We start from the raw sequence: 22,553 nt of genomic DNA, 5'->3' as shown, positions 1-22,553 counted from the left end.
ATGTATTTTTTCCGTACGGAGCTTCGTTTCCGAGATAGACAATTTCGAAAGGAGACCTGCGTTCGTGTCGGATCATTGCCGGCCGTTTCCACTGGCGCCGCTGTGATCATCCACGACGACGTTATTATCCGTTTCGACCGACTCCAAGTGTCCAGAAACGGATAATAAAATATCTGTGTCGATGTTAACGAACACCGAGCCGAGTAGAAGCAACGAGCAACGATCAGACGCGTTACACGAACGAACAGACGGTAGAATTTTCCGAGATAATCTTCCCGAACGCGAAGCTCCCTGCGATAAAACACCGTTCCACGTTTTTCGTACATTTTCGCGCGAAGAATCGTCCCGTTTTACCCGTACCCGCGAATTTCGCCTCATGGTACGGTGATTCCGGAAACTAGGTCGGCCAACGGTTCCTTTCCACGGTAACGGGTAGAAAATTAACCGTGGATATAGTTGGAAATTTTTTTGCACAACGTCGATAGCATTGCGCAATGGTTGCGACTCGACGTTGAACTCGATGGCTCGCGATCGAGGGGACGAAACAAACGATCCATCTTCCTCCGAATATTTTCTATCCGGGGCGATACAATTTCCAAAGTTCGGATTCCCAAAAGCTTTCCAATTGCGAAAAGTTTCCCCCCCTCCGTGGAAATTCCAAGGACGAAAACGTTTTCGCGTCGACCGGGTGTTACGCTCGACTTTGCGTGAAGGTGCACCGTTGAACTTTCAGGTCGTCACACACAAGTTACCCGATCGTGAAACTGGCTCAAGACAAATGCTTAACCAACGGATTAGTAGGAGTCCGCGCAACTCTTTGGTTCCGGATGACTACTACAGATGTCCACGGAACGGGGGACGTAATCTTGCACCGGAAATGCAGTACGGTTCGAGACATTCCTTGATAACCGACGTGGGCATGAGTCCTAGAAATTCGTTGATCCCGGACGCGGGGATGAGCCCGAGGAACTCATTGGTACCAGACGCGGTGTACGAGAGGAGCCCGCGGAACAGTTTGGTGCTGCTGAGTGGCTCGAGGACATCGCTGATGTCCGAGAACGGGAAGCCAGTAACCAACCGTAGCCCGAAATCATCTTTCATACCGAACGGTACCAGAAGTCCACGCGGAAGTATCACCAACATGGAGTTGGTGGATCGTAGTCCACAGAGGAGTCCGCGTGGCTCGATAGCCTCCGACTGCGCGAGTCCAAGGAACTCGATCGCCGTTTACGAACAAGTGACCAGATCGTCCCGTGGTAGCATCGGCGTCAACGACGCTCCAAGATGCTCGATCGTTACCAACGACGAGGAAATTAGGAGTCCTCGACGCACCATCGAACCGATGACCATCGATCGAAATCAGAGGGGAAGTCTCGGCGGCTTGCCGGAACGAAGGATCACGAAAACGAGTCTGATGGCGCAGGATCCTAGGAGGGCCTCGGCCGATCAAGGTAAGGAAAATCCTAACGTTCAGAGATCGCCCCGTAAGCTGAAACGACGAAAACGAAACGCGACTATACGAGACGAGCAAAACGTAGACGCGAACTCTATCGTTGCGTCTCATTTTGTCGTTTCTCGTCACGCGATGAAATTCTACGCGCGTTCAATGTGTAAGGGACACTCGGAGAAAGTTTCGAAAATTTGAGAACGTTTTATACGCGTTGCGCGAGTTCTCGACGATACGAAACTATTTTTCTTTCGCGCTAAATTTTATTTCAAGGGGATGAAATTTTCCGTCGTGAATTATAATTCGTTGTAGATGTCTTTACCGGTCCCCCGATTCCTCCAGGACAAAAATCATTCGTTCGCGCGTTTAGAGTAGTATTGTTCTTCGCAAGCTCGTCGGAGCTCTAATTTCTAACGGCGGACTCGCACGTCGCGCGATGATTCCATCGATTTTCGTTCGAGCGACGAAAGCTGTTTCCTCGTGGAATTGGCGACTGCGATTTAATTGCGTCTACCCGTATCGAGAACTTAATGGCAATTCGATGCTCATTACCGTGCACCGTGACGCGGTGTCTCGAGGGTGCTGTGAATTTCTCTCGTTTCGTGCACCTCGTGGGCGAGAGCTTCGCCAGAGTAATCCTGAGCGGAGAGGAACCGAAATCTGACGCAAGATTTTCGGACGAACGTCTCTGGGTTCCGTGTACGGAGAAGGGAACGACGAATAAATGAACCAGCCTGAGAGAATTTAACTACAACGTAGATTTTGTCGCGATACGCGAAATGTGAACGAAAAAAATATTCTTTGTCCGAAGATATTCGTATTGCGTTCTCAAAATAATTTACGCGGGTTACGTAACGTCTAGAAAATCTTGTGGAATCGTTGCGTCGCTAGTTTGGATGTAGTTGAAAAGAATTCGAAAGCTGGACGCGATTCGAGACAGTGTAAAGCTCTGGTCACGTGGCACGAACCTCGACGACCGCTTTGCCAAAATATGCTTTCTTCGCGGACCAATAATCCCGCTTGAAAAAAGAATTAGTGAAGTATCGGTCAGATTGTCGGATAGCGCAGTCGTTTGCCTTTCAAACGAGCGCGAGAGCATTAAAATACGATGATTTTCAACGATGTTATAGCCATTACAGTAGCGCAGACTACTCGTCTGATCATAGACAGGGGTCATACTACTCGTCTGATTATATACGGGGTCGTCCTACTTGTCTGGCCATAGACGTGGGCCATACTACTTGTCTGACAATGGGCGGAGATCGTACTACTTGTCTAACCATGAACGGGGACCATACTACTTGTCTGACCATGGACGGGGTCATACTACGTGTCTGGCCATAGATAGGGAGTCATACTACTTTTCTGATTCTGTAATCGGTCTATACGTAGGTGACACTACTTGGCTGGCCATATATGTGGGTTATACTACTCGTCTGGCCATATACGCGGTCATACTACTCGACTGACCACCCGCGAGGTAATACTACTTGTCCGACCAGGGACGGTTGTAATACCACTTGCCTGATCATAGACGGGGGTAATACTACTTGTCCGTTCATAGACGGGGTAATACTACTTGTCCGTTCATAGACGGGGGTAATACTACTTGTCTGACCACGGACGGGTATAATACTAAATATTTGAGCAAAGTTCGCTAAATTATTCGTGGAAAAATGCGCGTAGAAAGAAAAGAGCGAAATCGAGGGTGCAATTGAGAAACTTCGCGGTACGGAACGAAGTAAAATTCGTAAACGAGGGCAGGAAAATGAGAAAGAAACGTCGAGAATTGACACAGAGAATTGTTTATTCGCACCTTTGGCGCGCGTTGCTCGCAAAACGGCGCGATAAATTGAAAGATTGCGATTACAATGCGAGAGAAAATTTACTTACTCGAAGGCATCCAACGGAGTCGATAAATTACCGATGCGTTAAGAATTACTGGCTGCCCTCCTCTCCGCCGTTTACCGCCGGTAATCGACTCTTTTCCGCCAGACTGGACCCAGTTCTCGTAAATTGAACGCGTGGATTTATCGACGCGGAAGTAACGTAGCAACGGAAACCGAGCTCGCTAGAAAAATTAATAATCGAGTTCTGTCGACACGGCGTGTAAAGCGATCTCGGTTAAAAGAAGCGTTCGCGGAGAAATCGTCGGATTGTTCGGTAACGATCCGCGTGTACGGCTTGTCGTTCGAAAAATGCGCAACGAGAGCTTCCAAATCACGTGCAAGTTGGACGACATATAAACTGCCACGAGTACAAACTACAATTGAATTTCAATCATTTTTAAAGAGCACAGTATCCTTTCGTGTATGATACAATCGTACAAGTTTCTTTGTTGTAAAGTTGAAGATCGACGATTGAAATATTTTCCAAAAATGATCACTGTTGAGGGTTCATCGCGAATCGACCGTTCTCGACATCTTTCTAAAGCGACGTAGACCTCGAACATTAATTTTTTTCTTTTTTTTTATTAAAAGGAGTCGATCGATCATTACAGAAAATAAGTTCCTTTGGTTCTACGAGCGACAATGACACTCGTCCACTGTCGAGACTCGTTCGTCGAGGACAATGTCGAGTAAAAATATTACCACGTTAAGTACACAATATTACTTCTGTCCCTCATCGTCGAGACACTTCGATTCCCTCAGGAACGCGCCAGTCGGGATGAAAAGAAAACGAATTGTCACTTTCGTCTGGGACGAAATTTCTTCCTCTCGATCCGTCGATCTTGACGGCCATAATTTAACTCTCCTCCTAGACGGTCCATAATGTGTAATCTGTCCTTTCGCATACTCTGTAGAACTTGTGCGACACCGGTGTCTTTATTGCATAACGCGTCTCGATGTTTCGTAAACGTCTGAAACTTTCGAGCCTAGTATCGGTGAACGAGCCCCTGGAGAATTAGAGTGAAAATCGAATTACTTCCGCGTCCCTGTTCTCCGTATCAAACGCTACGCTTTAAGCATTAATATCTCCGAACGAGATAAACGTGATTTCCACCAGAGACGAGGAAAACTTTAATCCAGGTGTAAATTTCGAGCAAGAAGCACAAAGTGACGAACTTTCTCTACGTCGGCTCGTGAAGCAGTAACGTGAATTTCAATATTAAAGGATCAAAGCGTGATTCGTTCGATCGCGAATAATTTGCTACGATAAAGCGTGTTTTCGGTTTTCTATCGAAATAAAATAAATATCGTTTAGACGATCGCCAAACTTTTCGACGACTGGCAATGTTCTGTGCCTGGAATAACTCTTAGAGAATTATTCTCGAGTCTATAAATTGTTCGTGGATCGGTAACGCACACCTCTGACTCCAAAGAAGAAATAGAAGTTACAATCTCGGTATTAATTTACTCGAGTTACCGTTGACGTTTGGAAAATAATTATTAATGTACGTTTGTCAAGTCTCGAACGAGAAAATTTTCTTCGCGATCCGCACCGGTGTTATTCCTCGAGGCGTAAACGTCGCGTTGACACTTTCGAAACGTTATCGACGCGTCAATTGCACGATGCAAATTTACGTTCGGTGTTTGTCCAGGTTTCAGCAGCAACAGATGTTGTTCCCCTCATCGAGTGAAAGAAATGAATTCCGGAGCTGTAAAATCGACCGGGGGCACGGTCCAGAACAATGTACCGTACGGGCCGAGCACTTTCGAGGACTCAAGGAGGGCCAGCAGCTCTATTTCCCAGGTATGAAACGTGTTATCATCCCAGCATGCGAACTTGAACATTTTTCATTATTTCGAGACCTTTCGCGTCGAGCTCGCCGAATTTTCTCGCTTTTCCCTTCAATTTTAAGCGCGTTGGACGACGCAACCGTATGGAATCATCGTTCGGTGAAGGTTTTAACGAAATTTGTTTCACTCCGGTCGATAAATTTTGTCGAGATACACACAGGAGAAGCTCCACGAGAGTTTCCTCCGTTTTCTGGGAGAGATTTCGCCGGCTCGGGCTGCTCGACAATTTTGTAGACACAGTAAAGTCTCCACGGATGGCAACAGTTCGAGTACCTCCAGCTGCAACGAAACAGCCGGGAGATATTTTACAGCCCGAAACCGTTGCTACTTATTTGCATAAAAGTATCGTCGGTTCGACTACTCGATCACACGGCTGACTAGAACGGGAAGAACTCCTCGCAGAGTGGAACAGAGTGAGTCGATAGAGCGGACCGATGATCGCCAACCGTGGAGACTCGTAACTTTGAGTTTCGATATTACTCGAACAATCGTTACGAATATTCCAGCTACTTTTATCACCGAAAGTGTTCCACGTGGTCGAAGGGAACGCAACGCTGTTTCTAATGAAAGTAAAGTTCGAGAGCCACGAAGAACCCGGATGCTCGACTCGTTGGGCAAAATATTCGATACTCGATCGACACGAGTTCGTTCGTACGCGAAAAAGTTGGAGCAGTTCCGGCCGCGGTGGCTCGTAATCTCCTTTCCAATGGAATCAAAACACCTTTCCCACTACTTGGGAGAATTTCATTAGGCAAAGTGCAGCAACCCCTACTCCGCAATTTGGCAAATGCGTTTCTCGAAGATTAGCCCACGGGAGAACACGTCGTCCTCGGCTCGCGACTCGTCTACTCTTTTCACCTTTTGTTTTCCATTTCGCCGAGACGAGACCTCGGTTACGAACGCGTTGTCGATTTCCGCACGGAACCGATCCACCTCGTTCCGTTCGATCGCGTTCAAGGACGTCTCGACAGCGTTGCAAATCCCCGAGGCGAGTGCACCGAGGGGCCTTTATCTGTTCGATCGATCGTAGAAATAAAAATGTAAACGATAAATTCCATCCGATGTTATTTTTACCCGTCGTGAAAGTTTCTTATTCGCGTTCGAACCCTTCGATCGGGAATTCGGTGTCCTTTTCTCTCTTCGAGACACTGACGAATGTTATACATTCTCGTATACGTTCTTTGTATACGTGGTAAATAGATAATTAACCCGCAAGTGGCAAGGGTATTTTTTTAAATTCTTACAAATATTAAACAATTCTACAGAGATCTACAGACCCCACCGTACGGTGTAAATGACAAAATAACCACAGTACCAGTTTAAGCTTAAGAAAATGTATTGTGCAGCGAAACGTTGCTCGCATCTAGTGTCTCGTATCTTCTAGTGACTTCCGGTGCAACTGTCCGACACGATCGTGCGTTAAAACAGCCTCGATCGACAGGTCTGAGACATCTCGTCGCAGATGCAAAACGTATTCGCTCGTTGATAATATTTTCCGTCGAAAGGTTCCGTAAAAACGTCGCCTTTTACCACCGCGCGAACGATTCCCACGTTTCGCCGGAACGTTTCCTTTCGCGATGTTGGAGGTTATTTACGACCGTCTGAAATTGTTTTCCCCGCGCGTCGTCGGCACGGTTATTGAATTTTCGTCGGCTGTAACGCGAGAACCAGCGTATCCGCGCGTACAATTTCGCGCCGCGACGCGACGCGCGCGCTTATTCCTCGTTTCGGCCGTGAAACGCGCGAAAGAAACGACCAAGTATCGACGAATTGAATTAATTAAATCGAAGAAATTAAATTGCGATCGCGTAACGAAATTTTTTATTTCGATCGATGCACTCGTGACCTTGCAACCACGAACGTGGAAACTTTAGGAGACTCGTTGCATCGGTACTCGCGTGGATTATTTAAACAGCGTTCAACGAAATTCCACTTACGTATTACGAATAAGATCCTTCGTTTTTTGAAATGAATGTATCGTGAATGTATCGTGCCGAATGGATGAAATTTTCGACGTCGATGCGACGATCCAATAGATAAATACCAGGACGTTAATAATTCCCAATTAATTGAATTTCCAGTTCTCGGGCGACGAATCGCGACGATTGTTCAACAGCGGCGTCAAGGTACCGAAGAGCACCATCGAGGATGGACACTTGGGCGTGATAACGTACGGATCGGTGGTGTTTCAACTGAAGGACGCGAATCTGGAAGCGAACGGCACTTGTGACTTCGTGTTCCGTGCGTTGCAAGTCATCTGCAAGACGAAAGTGGTGACGGTGTGTCTGATGATTCTGTTCACTTTCCCGCTGCTGATGCTGACTTTCGGTGAGTGAGACTCTATCGCGTTGCAGTGCCATGTGTTTCCAACGAATCTTTCTTAACAACAATCGAGTAACTTGGCACGGAAATATCTATACCAGCGTGATAAATTTACGTGCACGAGTCGGTGAATAAAAATTGTTCCCCGAAAAGGTTCTCAATCGCGTTTCGTTACTCGCGGACGTGAAACGAACCACGCGAACCCCGTGGAAGTGTTCCCTGGTAAAACGAAGAGCGTTTCGGATGTTTAACCTCTACGAAACGTACGAGTTGGAAAATTGGCAAATATTAACGTTCCCGAGAAATTGTCGAAAATTGAACGAGCTCGAGGTTCGGGACCCGCGGAACGAGTCGACCGCGAAATCGATTCTTCGCGATTTGCATAGTTTCCTTCGGGCTCTCCTTTCGAGAAATTTGCGTAATTTGGATCGTGGGCGGCAGGAGGGAATTGGTTGAACTCGACTTGCCGCAACTTTGCCCAGCTTTCGAAACGGGAACGTTCCCGAGCCTATATTTATCCACGCAATTAACGAAACACGTACGCCACGTACGAAACGAAGATTCGCAGCGCGACCGGTTCTCGTTAATTAATGGAACACGGTGTGATCGTCCATTCCGACTCTCGTTAATCCTCGAAGAAAAAGTACCCATCGCAACTGGAATCCACTTTCTCGTATCGTTAGAATTCTTGTTGTTCGAAAACCACCGACACGACATTCCCTAATACACCGACTAATATTAGAACATTGTTTTTCACCGAGGCACGCGATAATCTCACTTTAAATCGCGTACACTTCTCTCCTCTTTTTACACGTCGCAATTATTCGTACTTTCGATTCCATCTTTTTGATCACTCGATGCGTATTAATTCTCAGTATACGTTTTTACGATACGAAAAAAATTACGAACGCGACGTCGATGCGATGAAAGTGCTCGGACGATGTCGAAAATACTCGTTAAACGAACGTGCGGGTATTTCACCGGTATAGGACACTGTTCGTCAACGTGGTCGCTCGATAACCTAATTTTTAAACCGCTCGTAAAAATGTCCACTTTCGAAATTCGTCGGATTTGCGCACGACTCGAGCTTCTCTCCGAGTAGCTTCCGAGGTTCGTTTTTCAAATTCCACGGTCGCCAAGAGCACTCTGCAAGAACAATCGTCCCCCGGTAAGTTACTCGCAACGTTCGAAGAATCTCCGTAAACGTTTGTCTCGTTTCGTAACAAAATTTCACTCCGTTCCTCCTCCTCTTCGTTTTACGAGTCGCACATTCGCCAAAAAGCATTCCGCGAGACTCGTCGAAAAGGATTCGGTGAATTTTCTCCGTAAGTTGAAACAAAATTCCAGGAATTGCTAACGTTTTTCAAGTGGTGCCAAATCGTCGGAAAGAAATTCCGCGAGACTGGTCGGTTGCGACGTCCGTTCGAAAATTTCGTTCCGAATTTGGCACGGAATTTGACTCTAATTTTCCCGAGATTCGAGTTTCTCGAATCGCTGTAAACGATCGAGATCGCGTACACGCTCGCGTTCGCTACTAATCGAGGTAGCGTGTCGAAGCCACCGTGGAATTAAACTTTAAAGTCCGCGGTTGCAACGAGTCGTTAATGCGGTGTTCGAGCCGCTCGGTTTCTTTTCGGTCGTCACGACGTCGTGACGTCGTGACGTCGTGGCCGACACGCGTCGTCTCTCCGGGCAACGCGGACGTCGCACCGTGCTCGATCGATAAATAATTCGAGCACCGGGGGATGTTTGAAATTTTCACGCGACCCGATCCGCGGATTATCAAACGACGAGAACGCGTCTCGAATCGGCCTCTCTACCCCCCTCCCCTGGCAGCTTTTTTTCCACACCGTCCCCGGTTTCGAGATCTCGTCGAAACGCGGGCATCGTTTCCGAGCTAATTGACGGTTTCGCGACACGCGAGCTTACCGACGTGGGCTACTTACGACATGCAAGCACGTTTTTATTTTTCACTGGTTCGTTCCTACGAGGCATAGATTCCCCGTACGGCGCATTCACCCTCCTGAACTGAGCGCTCCTCGCGGCGGAGTAACCGTTTTTAGATCGATAACGTGCGAACGGTTCGCAGAAACGAGAATTACCCCCGTTGAACGTTCGCCCGAGCTTTCTTCGAAAATTGATCGCGACGCGGTGTAAACTGGAGCGTACGGTGTTTACACGTCCCGACGAACCGGTGTTTACAGGGTGGAATTTTAATTCCAACGCCGCCTGAAACCGCTGACATTTTCCTAACGATAAATATGAAAATGTAACGTGTTCGAGATTTCGATCGCGATACGCCTATACGGTATTCTCTCGAGCGGGATATCGTTACGAAATTAAGATCAATTTTCCCGAGGAAATTACTTTTCATTAAGGTCGCGGCGAAATTGACCGAGAACGCTTGATTATGGAATCAGAACCCGGTTAAGGACCGCGCTAAAATTACAACCGAATACTTGATTATGGAATCAGTACCGTCTCGGTGTAACCTGTGTCCCAGCCAAATATTAACGACCGCGTTCCATACGAATGCAGAGGAACTGAATCACTCGGACGACGCGAATTCGGACACGGCACCAATGGGACACTGCGAGGAACGCGATACCCTGTCTCCAAGGGACAAACTCGTTCTCAAAAGTATAGTGTGTTCGGATAAGAATATCGTTAACGACTTTCGAATCGATTCAACGTAAGAAGAAGAGGAAAGAACGCGAAACTTTGAATACTCTCCACCGTTTACGATACGAAAGATTTTCTTCGAGATAGTGTTTTCATCCACAGATAATATTTTCTTCGTTTTATTTTATTCGATCGTTTAGACGGAGAAATAGTTACATCGATCGATCATTGCTCGAACAATTTTCCTATTTTCTCGTCGGTGTTCCACGTTTACCACAATTCACTCTCGAGTATTTGTTCTTCGTCGAGGAGTGGCAATCCTTTTGCGTGGAAATTTGCATCTCTTTCGTTTACTCGATGATTTCAATTTCCTCCGACGTTGCGCTCGTCAATTTGTTGGTCAGCGCCTTTGTCGCGTAAACGTTTCTCGGTAGCTGGAACGATTTCATGCTTCTTTGATGTTCGTCTCGTCACCGATACCGGACGATGTTCATCGATTCCGTGGAACGATTCTTCTCCGTGAAAGAAAAAAGAAAAAAAAAAAAGAAAACTCGTACTCACGAGGATCGAAACACTCGTCGAGAACCGAGAGGAACGTGTCAACGTATACTCGAACGTGATTCGTATTCCCAGCCACGCGAAACTTCGCGAACAGTGTTCTGCGATCGTTCCGGATCTCTCGTGTGCTCGAAGATCTCGACAACGCTTGAAAAATACACGTTTCGATCGGCTCTCGTCGTTCATCGGCGACAAACGGGATATTACAATATCGTTGGCGAATTTCCCTCGACAATCGTCGCGTCTTGAAACCGATCGATCGCTTTCATCTCGAACGAACAAAGCCTTTTGTCACCGTGCCGCGGGTTAATCGTAACGATCCGGTACGCGCGGCGACTCGTGAAAAATGTGTCGCTCGACGAGAGGGAACAACTCGCATAACTCGATCGACGATTCTTTTTTTTTTTTTCAAAAAATTATCCAAGCCTTTCTTAACAAATCGCACCACGGATAGAACGAAACGGAGAAGCATCGAGCGTGGTGGGTTCGCATGCCACGTTGCTCTCTGTTAAATATCGAAATAGGACTCGACACGGCGAGTGGAAGTCAGGCGATGTCGTTAACGTTACATTATTCAACGGAGTCAACGCGCGAATGTTTATCGTATCGTGTATCGATCCGCGATTAAACAGTTCGCTTCGATAAACGAAACGAAAAATCAACAACCGGGGACCGGACACACCGTACGGGGCCCGAATCGACCGCGAAACATCGCGTTTCTTTCCGAGAAATTATTACAGTTTACCATCGCGACAATTTCGTTAATATTTTCCACGTTTACCCCGTTGCGACGCTCCTCGCGATCAAACGTACTTCTAATCGGTCTTGAACGCGTGTATATCATATTTTCTTCAATTTCTCAACGTCCTGCGGACTATATCTTCTAGCATATTTCTCCCTCGCTTCGTTCAATTAATTATTTTCCCTGTCGGCGATACGAATTCCATCGAGAAAGATAAACCATCTCGTTGAAACCGACTTCGAGCCTCGATGAACGAACACACGTGCAAAGCTGACTCGTTAGTTTGAACCGTGGTGGGAGTATGTTTACGCATTGCGGAGCATGAAAATTTACGATGCGTTCGAATATCGTTGACAATCTACGGAGAAGCATTTGAATTATTTCTCTGTTCCAGGTTGGAAGTTCATGAACGATTGCCCGAAGGGGACCAATATCCCCATTTACATGGTGATAGGTGGAATGTTTGGGATGATATTACTGCTATTGATAATTTACTCACAGATAGGATCGAGAAGACAGGACGTTATGATGGTTCCGGCACCGAGGCCTCAAATCTCCCTGAGAAAAGTTATGGTCGTTATTTTATCGATTTTCCTGACGATCTGGTTCGTGATGGGTAAGTAAAGAAAGAAAGGAACTCGAGATACGCACAGCAGACAAACGGAAGAAATACGGTGCTCGTTTTGTACGTTCTTTCGATACCGATAAACGAATTTTATCTCGCGTTGGCTCGTTCCTCCGAGGAAACGTAAATCGATCGAGAACTCACGGATGATTCGTTCGAAACGGAATCTCGTATTTTCACTTACGCGTTTCACTCGAGACACGCGTGATAAAACGCTCTTCGCGTCAAAGTCTGTGAATTTCCAAGCAAGTGGTCAGCTACGAGACGCATAAACCGGATTTATGCTCCTCGTTAAGAATCTTTCCCCGTATTTCTTCCCGTGAACGACCCGCACTCTCGCTGGTAAATTAACACCGTAAACGAGAGTTCACCGTGTCGATTGTCCATGAAACGCCCAGGTATACTCACAATACGTAAAAAGTACGGTGAAGCGGTCCGCGAAAGAGTTTCGATTGAGTTCTGTCGTTAAACGGAGAGTTCACCGTGTGGATTGTCAATGAAACGCCCAGGTATACTCACAATACGTAAAAAGTACGGTGAAGCGGTTCGCGAAAGAGTTCCGATTGAGTTCAGTCGTTAAAAGAAGAGTTCACCGTGTCGATTGTCCACCGTGAGCGTGCATTTGCAATACGCGAGGGTACTGGTTCGGTAGAGTTCCGATAGCATTGTTTCCCACGAGTTCCGTCCGAGTTCCGTTATTCACCGAGTTCCGTGTGCGAGTTCCACCGTTCGAGTAAGAAAAATTCTTGTTCCGTCGAACGCGCTCGAAATAACGTTCACGGCGATCGCGTAACACCACTTATTGTCGATCGATGGAAATTAGGTTCGTTCGAGGAGCACTCGAACTCGTATCCGCGTTACGTGAATATCTCGGTGCGATTCGAACGTGTGCGCACGCGCGCGCGCGCGCTACGCGAAGATCATCGATCGTGTTTGTCACGCGAGTAATCGTCCACGGGTCGCGAATTGTATCGATGCAACCTAATTTTCGTTCGTGATCTCGTCCGATCGTAAACTCCTTACCCTTTACATTCGCGGACGTAATTGCGTCGGTTTGGTTGCAACGAGTCTTCAAGATCCAACGTTTCTTCTTTTTCTTTTTCTTTCTTTCTTCTCTTTCTTTAACGACAAACCAGCCACCCTCGATCCGGTTCGCACAATGCGAAACGAGTCGTTCGCGCGCAATACCTCGTGTTCCAGAAGTACGTACGATTAACTCGAATTAGCCACCGCTAATCGGACATTACGCGTTTCGATAACCACTGGTCCGCCCGGGGCTATGATTCGCGGGAGAAAATTCAAGCACGGCGGAACGAACGGGCTCGGAATAAACTCTCGCCGGTACATATTCACGTACAAGTGTACCGTACGTGTTAAATGTTTCGTTTTCTCTCTTGTTTCCACTTAACGGCAACATTTTTAACGGCGAATTACGGACAGTGGATCACGGTGAACGCACGAATGGAAACACGAACGGAATCCACGCCGTTCGTATGCAAACGTTGCGCAATTTTCCGTATACAACGATTACGCTTCGTCGTCGCTTTACGCGCGTCCACTTCGCACGGATTTCGATACACCGACGAGAGACAATTACGATACATTAACGCGTAGCGGGGACGCACGGAAACGCAACCCTGTCTCTCGTTCGAGGGTTCTTAATTATTATCCGTTGTTACGTTACGGAATCTCTTCGTACAGAGAGTATTTCGTTCGAATTTTACGTGCGCTCCCGATTCGTTTATTCATCGATCACTTTCCCGCGCGTGATTTCGCATCCGTGTGACGATTCGATTTCTTCTGTCCGAGCACGTCCGGTACTGTGCATCGTCGAAGAAACCAAAAGAACGAAAATCTGACGCAACTTTGAGTGCAATGTTTTTCCAATCAATGAGCAGTATATCAAATGGAGTAGCGGTCGTGTAGACCGTACCGCTTTAAAATTGTCATTACTTTAATTCGACGTTTGCACGAGCGATAATCGTTAATTCGCATCGCGGAAAATTCAATTTTCGCGAGCAAACTTAGCGTACTATATTTTTACGATGCATCCATATACTCGACTATATTTTTACGTACGAGTGTAATTTTTCCGCCGCTCGAAATCGATGCTCGCTTAAATTTCCAAACAATTCAACCACGATCGTCGATGATACCATTTTCAATTTTCCGTCGCAGGAAATTATTGGATCCTAAGTATTTCCTGGCCGCACTTCGAATACCGAACATTCTCACCGGACACCTATTGCCACAAATTTCTGTACATATTTTCGCTGGTTCATCTCGGTGTGGTGTACATAGTCATCGGGATCACGTTGCTGGGAATGATAGGCCTGGCTTCTGTTAGACTTTTGGCATGCCCGTTGCCGCAAAGGTAAGAAAACACAAACGAAAAGAACGATCGTCAATCGAACGAAAAGAACGATCGTGAATCGAACGAAAAGAACGATTCGCGTTTGATTCCGTGGGTCCTGTCTAACGAATCGCGATAACGTTTCGCGATACATGGAATACACGGGAATCGTCGAATCGCGAAACCATCGAAATTTCGTCGATGCGATTCCCACGTAACGACGCGTTAAACCGCGGCGTTGAACCACGTTCGCCGCTGGTGGATTCGTGCGTGCGCGGAGCGTTTCCGCACAGTTGATGAAATTCTACGCGTCGAGGAGAAAGATAAACGAAGTAGAGTGAAATTCCAATTTCAAGGATCGTGATTTTTATTTCGTTTCGATATCGAAACGACTGGAAAACTTCTTCGAAATTTGTCGAGATTGTGCGATACGATCGATGAACACGAGAAGGGACGATTTTCGTGGAAAGCAAATCCGTGGTTACAATTCGGAGCGCAAACACGAAAATGGGCGGTCTGAAACGGAGCAGAGGGTGTACGAATTGCTGAATCGGTTCACAAACACGAAGTCAGTCGTGAACGTTTCGACTCGGCTTCCACGAGATACGAAAGCGTCCTTTCGATGTCCGCGTGAGAGCTTTCGGAGTATCCCGCGTAGATCCGAGAAAGGGGATTCCGTTATAGGTTCTCCTTTTATCGTACGATATTGATATTGCGCGAGACACGAGGATCGAATCGACCGGTAATACCATCGCCCCGGTAACTTTCCTTTACCGAAAGATATTTTAATGCACGAATACGGGGAAACGGTCCCTCGAACGAGCGCTATGGTTACCTAAATTCCTGCCGCTTCGGGACAAAAATAATTTCGTATTCCTGTTGGTACACACCCCGAAATCTTCCCTGTCTAATAAGAAACCCCGGAAAAAAAAAAGAAACCGAATCTCGAAACTGTGCAACTTCGTTCTCTCGTACTTACCGATACCCGTGTTAAACGAAGCAACGAACAAGTTGATAAAAAAAAAAAAAACACGTTAATAACTTAACAACGAATGACAAGTTTCATTGAAGAAACTACGCGCAAGATCAATTCGCTGTTGCTTCCCCCGCGTTTCTTCACCGCGTAAAGAATCTAAATTGAAAAGCGTTCGGACAAAAATCGAAGTTTCGGATACGTTTTCCAGTGTATTCATCAAATATTTATAATCAAAAACAAAAAAAAAACAAAAAACATAAAAAGAATCATTTAATTAGTTCTCCGTTGAAAGAGTTCCCCGATCAAAGAGGATCTCCCGATTGAACCGTCGCTCGATCGCGGTTATTCTTTTCGCGTTGAGAACTGGAAAGGGTGATCCGCGGGCGGCGGAAACGCTCCGCGGGCTGTTTCGCACCGCGGTATTGGGTCACGCGGCGTGGAAACCGGCGCGAATATTCCGCATGCGACGTCAAAGCTAAATATTCCGTACTCGGAAAGCAATCAGCGGTTGTACGTGCACGCGCATACTCGCGCGGCGTTAACTGGACCTACGTGCGAAATAGTAGGTCAACGAATTTGGTCGCGTGCCGGCGCGAAAGGCTCATAAATACCGAGGAGACCGACCGGCGCGTATTCGCTCGCGGCGATGAACGAAACACGTTGCCCGAAGGGTCAGGGGGGGGGGGGGGGGCACGCTACGAGGGGGAGAGGCAATCGTCCAAGTTTTCCGCGCTGTTTTCTCCCTCTTTCTCTCTCTCTCTCTCTCTAGTTTCCTCGTATCTTCGAGTTAAACGCGAGCAAGCTCGCGTGATCGAGAGGGGGAAGTAAAAACAACGCGGCGAAGAATCACGCGACACGACGAGCATTCGGGCAATTTTCTCTCGCGTAGGTTAGGGAGCCGCGTGCAACACGGGATTGGATGTTTTTTAGTCTCGACGTGTTCGTGCATCGAGGAAAAGTCGGCCGGCGAAAGGGCAACCTTTCATCCTGCCGCCCCCTCGACGGGCTGAGATACCTGCCCTTGGAGCACCATTGCTATTGGTCGCTGGTTGTTCGAGATACGAAAATGTTCGTGGGTAACGTCTGTCGGTATATCCTGAGAAATCGGGGAAAAATGATTGCACGCAATTGTGCGCAACGTGAAAGTAACGAAGGTGGAGCTTTGAACCGAAAGTGGAAAGAAACTCGAGTAGAAGGGGAGTTAAGTAGATGGGGTGTCGAGTAGAAGCTTCCACGTAAACGCACCTAAGAGCTTGTTTCGAGAAGGGAAGGAACTTTTTGCCGAAAGAATTAAATAACTCGTGGAAATATACTACCGATTTTTCTGTCTCGAAAAATGAATTAATTTGTAGAAATATCCTAGCAATTTTTCTCTCCCTAAAAATGAATCAGTTTGCAGAAATATTCTATCCATTTATCTCTCCCTAAAAATGAATTAGTTTGCAGAAATACTTTACCAATTTTTCTGTCCTAAAATGGAGTAGTTTGTGGAAGTACCTTCCCAATTCTTCTGTTCTTAAAAATAGAGTAGTTTGTGGAAATATTCTTCCAATTCTTCTGTCCTTAAAAATCGAGTAGTTTGTGGAAATATCTTCCCAATTCTTCTGTCCCTAAAAATGGAGTAGTTTGTAGAAATATCCTCCGAATTTTTCCCAAAGTCAATTTTTTTCGTGACCAGCCGACGAATCTAAACGACGCGATTTCGAAGGATGTTCGAGACAATGACGTGTGATTTTTCGTGTATAAATTAAAAAGAAAAAACCTCTCGTTTAGCTAATCTCCATGAAGTTTCTTCGTAATCGTAAAACGCGAAAGAAGACTACTTCGATTCGTCCATTGGTCTCGAAAAAAAAGGTTAGGCGAGCCACTCTGTAGATTTAGGCTCGTGAATATCCACCGTGGTGTATAGACAGGATATACCGATACTCGTACCGCGAGATTTCCTTACAGATAAATCCAGGTGGAAAGAGATCACCCTTTTGACCCGCGTGAACGTTCGACTCGTAAAATATTCGCAATTACACGCCGGGTACGTATCGTTGCGCTTCTTTCAGATACAAATAACCACAACGGTCGTGTGGAACAAGGACGACTGTTTTGTCCAGGGACGAGGATTGAGGACGATCGAGGAACAGAACAAGGACAACGAGAATCTAAAATGTCCCGGGAGAGTTTCCGACCAGGGGCCGCGGCGTAGATCAATTCCTGCGAGACGCGGTTCCGCTTGTACGAAACGAAACAGGAAACACAGAACGAATCGGAGATGTCGAAAGAAAGTAAAGACACTCGTGATACCGACGGAACGGAATCAAGGAACGACGAAGGGACACCACGAATCTGGAGAAACATTTACTCGGACAAGACGAAGATCGTTCGAGGACGAATCGTCGATTCTTGATAAATCGTCGTTTGAACTCGACTCGCGATGCGATGCTCCTCGAAGCGGAACGCTTGTTCGATTGACGCATCGATGATCCGTTGAATCGTATCCGAACCGAGAGAGGAGCACTCGTACAATTGTCAAAGGGAAATTAATTTTCCAACCGAGGACTCGGACACGGTTCTCTCGGTGAATCGAAAGAAACGAACACCGTTGTTAATCTCGATCGGTCACAGCTCTCGATCGTGAGTATTCGTGGCGAAGGTGTACTTGAAAAATCAACGACGAGTACGGTGACGGAAAACCTCGCCGAGAGAATTACGCGCGATATTTTCTGTCCGGAAATTTAAGAAGAGAAACGGTTTATCCGATATACGGAGGATCACGAAGGAGTTCGATCGATTTTAGGAGCGGCTAAGAAAGTACATTGAATCTTTATTGTCATTGGATATATATACATACGTACCTAACAATCTAACGTAACGATCAAACGCCCGGATCTACTTCACCGAATCGAATAGTACGACGTACACGCGGCTGCCCAATACGGATATATATATATATATATATATATATATATATGTATATACATATATTCGAGACGCGCTCACCAACCTTTCTTTCTAGCTGCTTCTTCGACGATTACGCGCTAATGGCTTCGAGAAGAACGAAACAAAGACGGAGATTTTCCAATTGGACGGTTCTTTTTGCTTCCTCGGGAGCGACTCGAGTTACGCGAGGGTTCGATGATTCGAAACATCTCGAAGATCGTGACGAATCAACGGTAAGAGAATCGGTTCGCGAAACGAGGAGAAAATTCGATTCTACGAAGCGAATGGAATCGCTCGCGGTGGGAAGATCGGGGTACGCTCCGAAATCGGATCGCGCGGTTCGCGAGGGTTGGTACGATTTCGAATTTGCAAAGAACGAGCGAACGTGTTTAGAGGGATTTGAACGCGAATTCGAACGATTTCGAGAAACGAATTCGAGCAACGTAAGAGCGCCGATCGAGTATCGCGCGTATCGTCAAAGCTTAAATCGAATCGGTGAACAAGGGTCAATTCGCGACAATCGAGCTCGCGAATGTACGCGATGGTGTTTTTTGTCCGGAGTACTTTTCCTCCGTTGGTAGAAATTTTGTTGTACACACTACTTTTTATAAATGTTTTTATCGGCGGTTATGGGGTTTCATTCATATTGTCTGTTATATGGTGTGCAATTGAAATCAAATCCTTTCAACTGTTAACCGATAGCTTCGGCGCGCGATCGACCATCGACGTACTCGCTTTTCCAATTATCTTTTTTCACCTTCCTTTTTTTCCCTTCCCTTTCATTTTTTTTTTTTTTTCTTTTTTTACACATTCATTTGGACTCACCACCGTGTGCCCGATTTCCCGGCTTCCGTGTATTTATTTACATTTAAAGCGAGCATTCGTTTCTTTTTTTTTTTGTTCTCTCAACCGACCTTTTAATTACGGACGTAGCGGGGTCTCTGTTTACACATTATTGCAGCGTTTCGGGTCGGAGCGTTTGTTAAAGTTTTCGTGACCGCGAACAATTTCGACCATTCGCGTTCCATCGATTTGAAAGCGTTTTCTTCTAATTTTCGCGATGCAATCCCCTACGAAATTAACACATTCCGTTCGACGATGGCGCAATGTTCGCTCTTTTTCTTTTACACGAATCGCTTACCTCGATAGAAATTTCGGTTCGGTAGGGAATCTTTTTACGTTTTAAAAATATTCCAACAAATGGAACGCGATACCAATTGAAAACTCGTTTCGTAGATTTCGGTTTCGTTGATCATCGGTGAACGATGAATAGACCACCGATCGGTTACTTTCGAAATTAAGAAATTTCCCGCGAAAACGTCGAGATATTCGAACAATCTTCGAAACACCGTGAAATTTTCGATCGCAGATACATCGAAAGGATTGATCGTCGTAGCTTGAAATTTTTAATCGCCGCTCGAAGCACGACCGAGGGTTTAACAATTGAAGGGACACTCGCAAAACGAAATAAAATACGGTGCTCGTTGTTTCGTCGCTCGATCCTCGGATCGGGGCGAGGAGACACGCGGGCTCGTGACGACGGTGTCAAAATGATAAAAAAAAAAAAACAAAAAAAAAAAAAACGATGTACTCTCCATTTGTGTCTGTTGTCAAGCCGTTACTATCCGTGAAGATTCAAGTACGATAACAAAGAAAAAAAAATAACCCGATTACAATTATAAAGTCTAAATCTATAAAAAAAAAAAAAAAAAAACAAGTGTTGTCTGTTTACTATTTTAAGAGCAAGGTAGCGTTCTTCTCTTTAGGGGAAAGGCCACGTTCGGGGTGTGTAACTTTCGAACTAGCCCCCTCCTAGAGTCTTTCTCTGGGAACAGGGATCTCGTCTATCTAGGGTAACGCACGAAGTCCTCTGACTCGGAACGAACCGAATGGAAAATCAGTAAGTGTCAATTAAACTTTAAAAATATTAAAAAAGAAAAAAACGCAAGAAAGAACAAAAAAAAAAAAAATGATACGAACCCACAACTGGGGTGATTTTAATTCGGGTCGTGTTCTCGGGAACGCGACCGTTGACAATTCGACGTACGCATATATCTATATATGTATATACATTCCATATATATGTAAATATATAAATACATGTACACTTGTATGTTAAATAATCGTTATCGAAGTATCGACTAAACAGAGAGAGGAGAAAAAAATGAAGAAAAAGAAAAAAAACCGAAGGGAGAGATCGATAGGTACTTTAAGAAGTAACACGTATGGAACGCGTTCGGGACAATTTTCTTTTTCGCTTTTCACGCGAGCCTGAACGGGGACGGGCAAAGAATTTTACTCGAAGAAAACCGAGCGTGTGTTTGTTCAGCGCGACGCTCACTCGAGCGGCTGGTGGTGAAATTTTCGTTCGCTGTTCGTGAAATATTTTCCATTGCCGCGAGTCGAGGTTTCAAATTCTGCTCGACGAACGAGAGGTTCTTCTTCCTCTTTTTTCGGTGCTCGAGAATTTTGCCCGTCTTTCGTTTCGCGATGATTCGAACACGGATCCATACACAATCGTCCGTTTACGAGCGAGTGTTACGTTACATCTGTATCGTGTGTACACTTTGTCGATGTAGTAATGTCTTCGAGTATAATCGGCTCGATGGTTGTCACGGATCGCGATCCAGGATGGTACAAGTGGAACGAACCGCGAACGAACCGAAACGAGGTCGAGGAATCGTCCACGTTTCGTGTCTTTTTTTCTTTTTCAATTTTGTTGTTTCGTTCCCGTCAAAATGAAAACTTCGAACGATAGAAACGGTCGCGAAACGGGGAGAGGGAAAAGAAAAACGAGACGTCCACTCAATAGCCATCCGACGGTGGAAAATCGAGGCACGCGAAACGATTTTCCCGCGAGACGTCGGGATTCGAGGGAACGGCCGACAAAACGCGCTCCGCGCGCCCGTAATTGACCGAGTCGGTAAACGCTCTCGGGGAACTACGGGCGCGGGACGGTGTTACGGCTGTGCACAACGAAGTACAAATACAAAGAAGGAACAAAGGAAAACGAAGAAAGAAAAGAAAAAATAAACAAAAAGAAAAGCAAAGAAAAATACAAATAGAGAACACGTCGAACACTTGCGTAACAATGCTTTCAAGCGATCGCGTATACGTGCACGTGATACGCGTACGTATACACGTGTACGTATATATATATTTATATACACACGTACACACAAATACACGTGCGATACACGGACACGGAAGAAAGCAGACTCGCAATTATTCGAAATTAGGGCACACGAACGTAAAAGGGACCTGAATACGCAGTTACGCTTGAAACTGATCGCGGGATTCGAATTACTTCCGCCGATGGTACTCGTCCGGTGATATTTCGGTGGAATTGTTTCGCGATCCGCGCGACAGCGAATTACTAGGATAAGAAAACAATGGGAGATTGGGTATTCCGATGGGCAGAGAAGTTCACGCTTGTTCGCGGATCAACTGCAGATTCGCTAACCGGACGCTCAGAAACGGTAAAAGGGGGAGAAGTAGAAAAAAAAGGAATATAATTAACGAATAAATGAATAGTTACGTTTAATAACTCAATGCTCGAAAACCGAGGTAATTCTTCCTTCGCCGTTCTTGTTCAATTTTCCGTCGTTGTTAGCGTTAACGACGCGTTGGGGAACAACCGATCGAAAACGCTTCGAAAACCACTGTTCGCGCGCACGGTGGATACCACGTTTGGCCGATAATCGCGTCGAAGGATCAACGAAACGTACTGTTCCAACAGTGGATGTTTAATTATCGTAGCTGCATGCATTTACGTTCTTAGTTACGGATTGTTTCGTGGCAGCTTCGCCATACACGCGCCCAACGATTAACAACCGCTTGTTCGCGTGGATCGCCCGCGTACGCGCATGCGTGCTTGAATCGCGCGAATGCGTCGCGGCGTTCGATGAAATCCCGATCGGCTGCGTATCACCCGGTCAATTTAACGGAGAACACCAGCGAGGAATCGTGGAAACGTTCTTACCTCGAACCAAACACCGGACCAGCTTCTCCAAACACTTTCAAACGTTTCGATTCAACGTCTCGTCCCCGGGGTTCCTCTTTTCCTTCAAAGTCGACGATACTTTGGACCGAAAGTGTCCCTCGTCGTTTTTACTTTCCGAATAATTCAAATTAATCAACCGAAAATTAACGAAACGCGATATCTAACCGTTCTGCTGTTTCTCGTTAAAGAAAGAAAAATTACCGACGTTAAAATACACCCAACGAACAGGAATGG

The 22,553-nt window shown here is 46.0% G+C and overlaps 1 protein-coding gene across 1 annotated transcript in view; it reads left to right on the top strand.

Moving 5' to 3' along the window:
- LOC143151244 (uncharacterized) overlaps nt 1-18,286 on the top strand; it is a 36,860-nt gene extending 18,574 nt beyond the window's left edge. The window contains exons 3-8 of the mRNA XM_076320199.1: nt 734-1,451; nt 4,989-5,140; nt 7,269-7,515; nt 11,826-12,047; nt 14,235-14,430; nt 17,440-18,286. Coding sequence (XP_076176314.1) covers nt 734-1,451; nt 4,989-5,140; nt 7,269-7,515; nt 11,826-12,047; nt 14,235-14,430; nt 17,440-17,449 — 1,545 coding nt within the window. The 3' untranslated portion in view covers nt 17,450-18,286. The remainder of the gene's footprint in view (nt 1-733; nt 1,452-4,988; nt 5,141-7,268; nt 7,516-11,825; nt 12,048-14,234; nt 14,431-17,439) is intronic.
- Nucleotides 18,287-22,553: the final 4,267 nt, after the last annotated feature.

Source organism: Ptiloglossa arizonensis, chromosome 9 (assembly GCF_051014685.1).
Source record: "Ptiloglossa arizonensis isolate GNS036 chromosome 9, iyPtiAriz1_principal, whole genome shotgun sequence".
Taxonomy (NCBI): domain Eukaryota; kingdom Metazoa; phylum Arthropoda; class Insecta; order Hymenoptera; family Colletidae; genus Ptiloglossa; species Ptiloglossa arizonensis.
The sequence above is the reverse complement of the archived record's forward strand: the minus strand, read 5'-3'. Positions and strand labels throughout refer to the sequence as shown.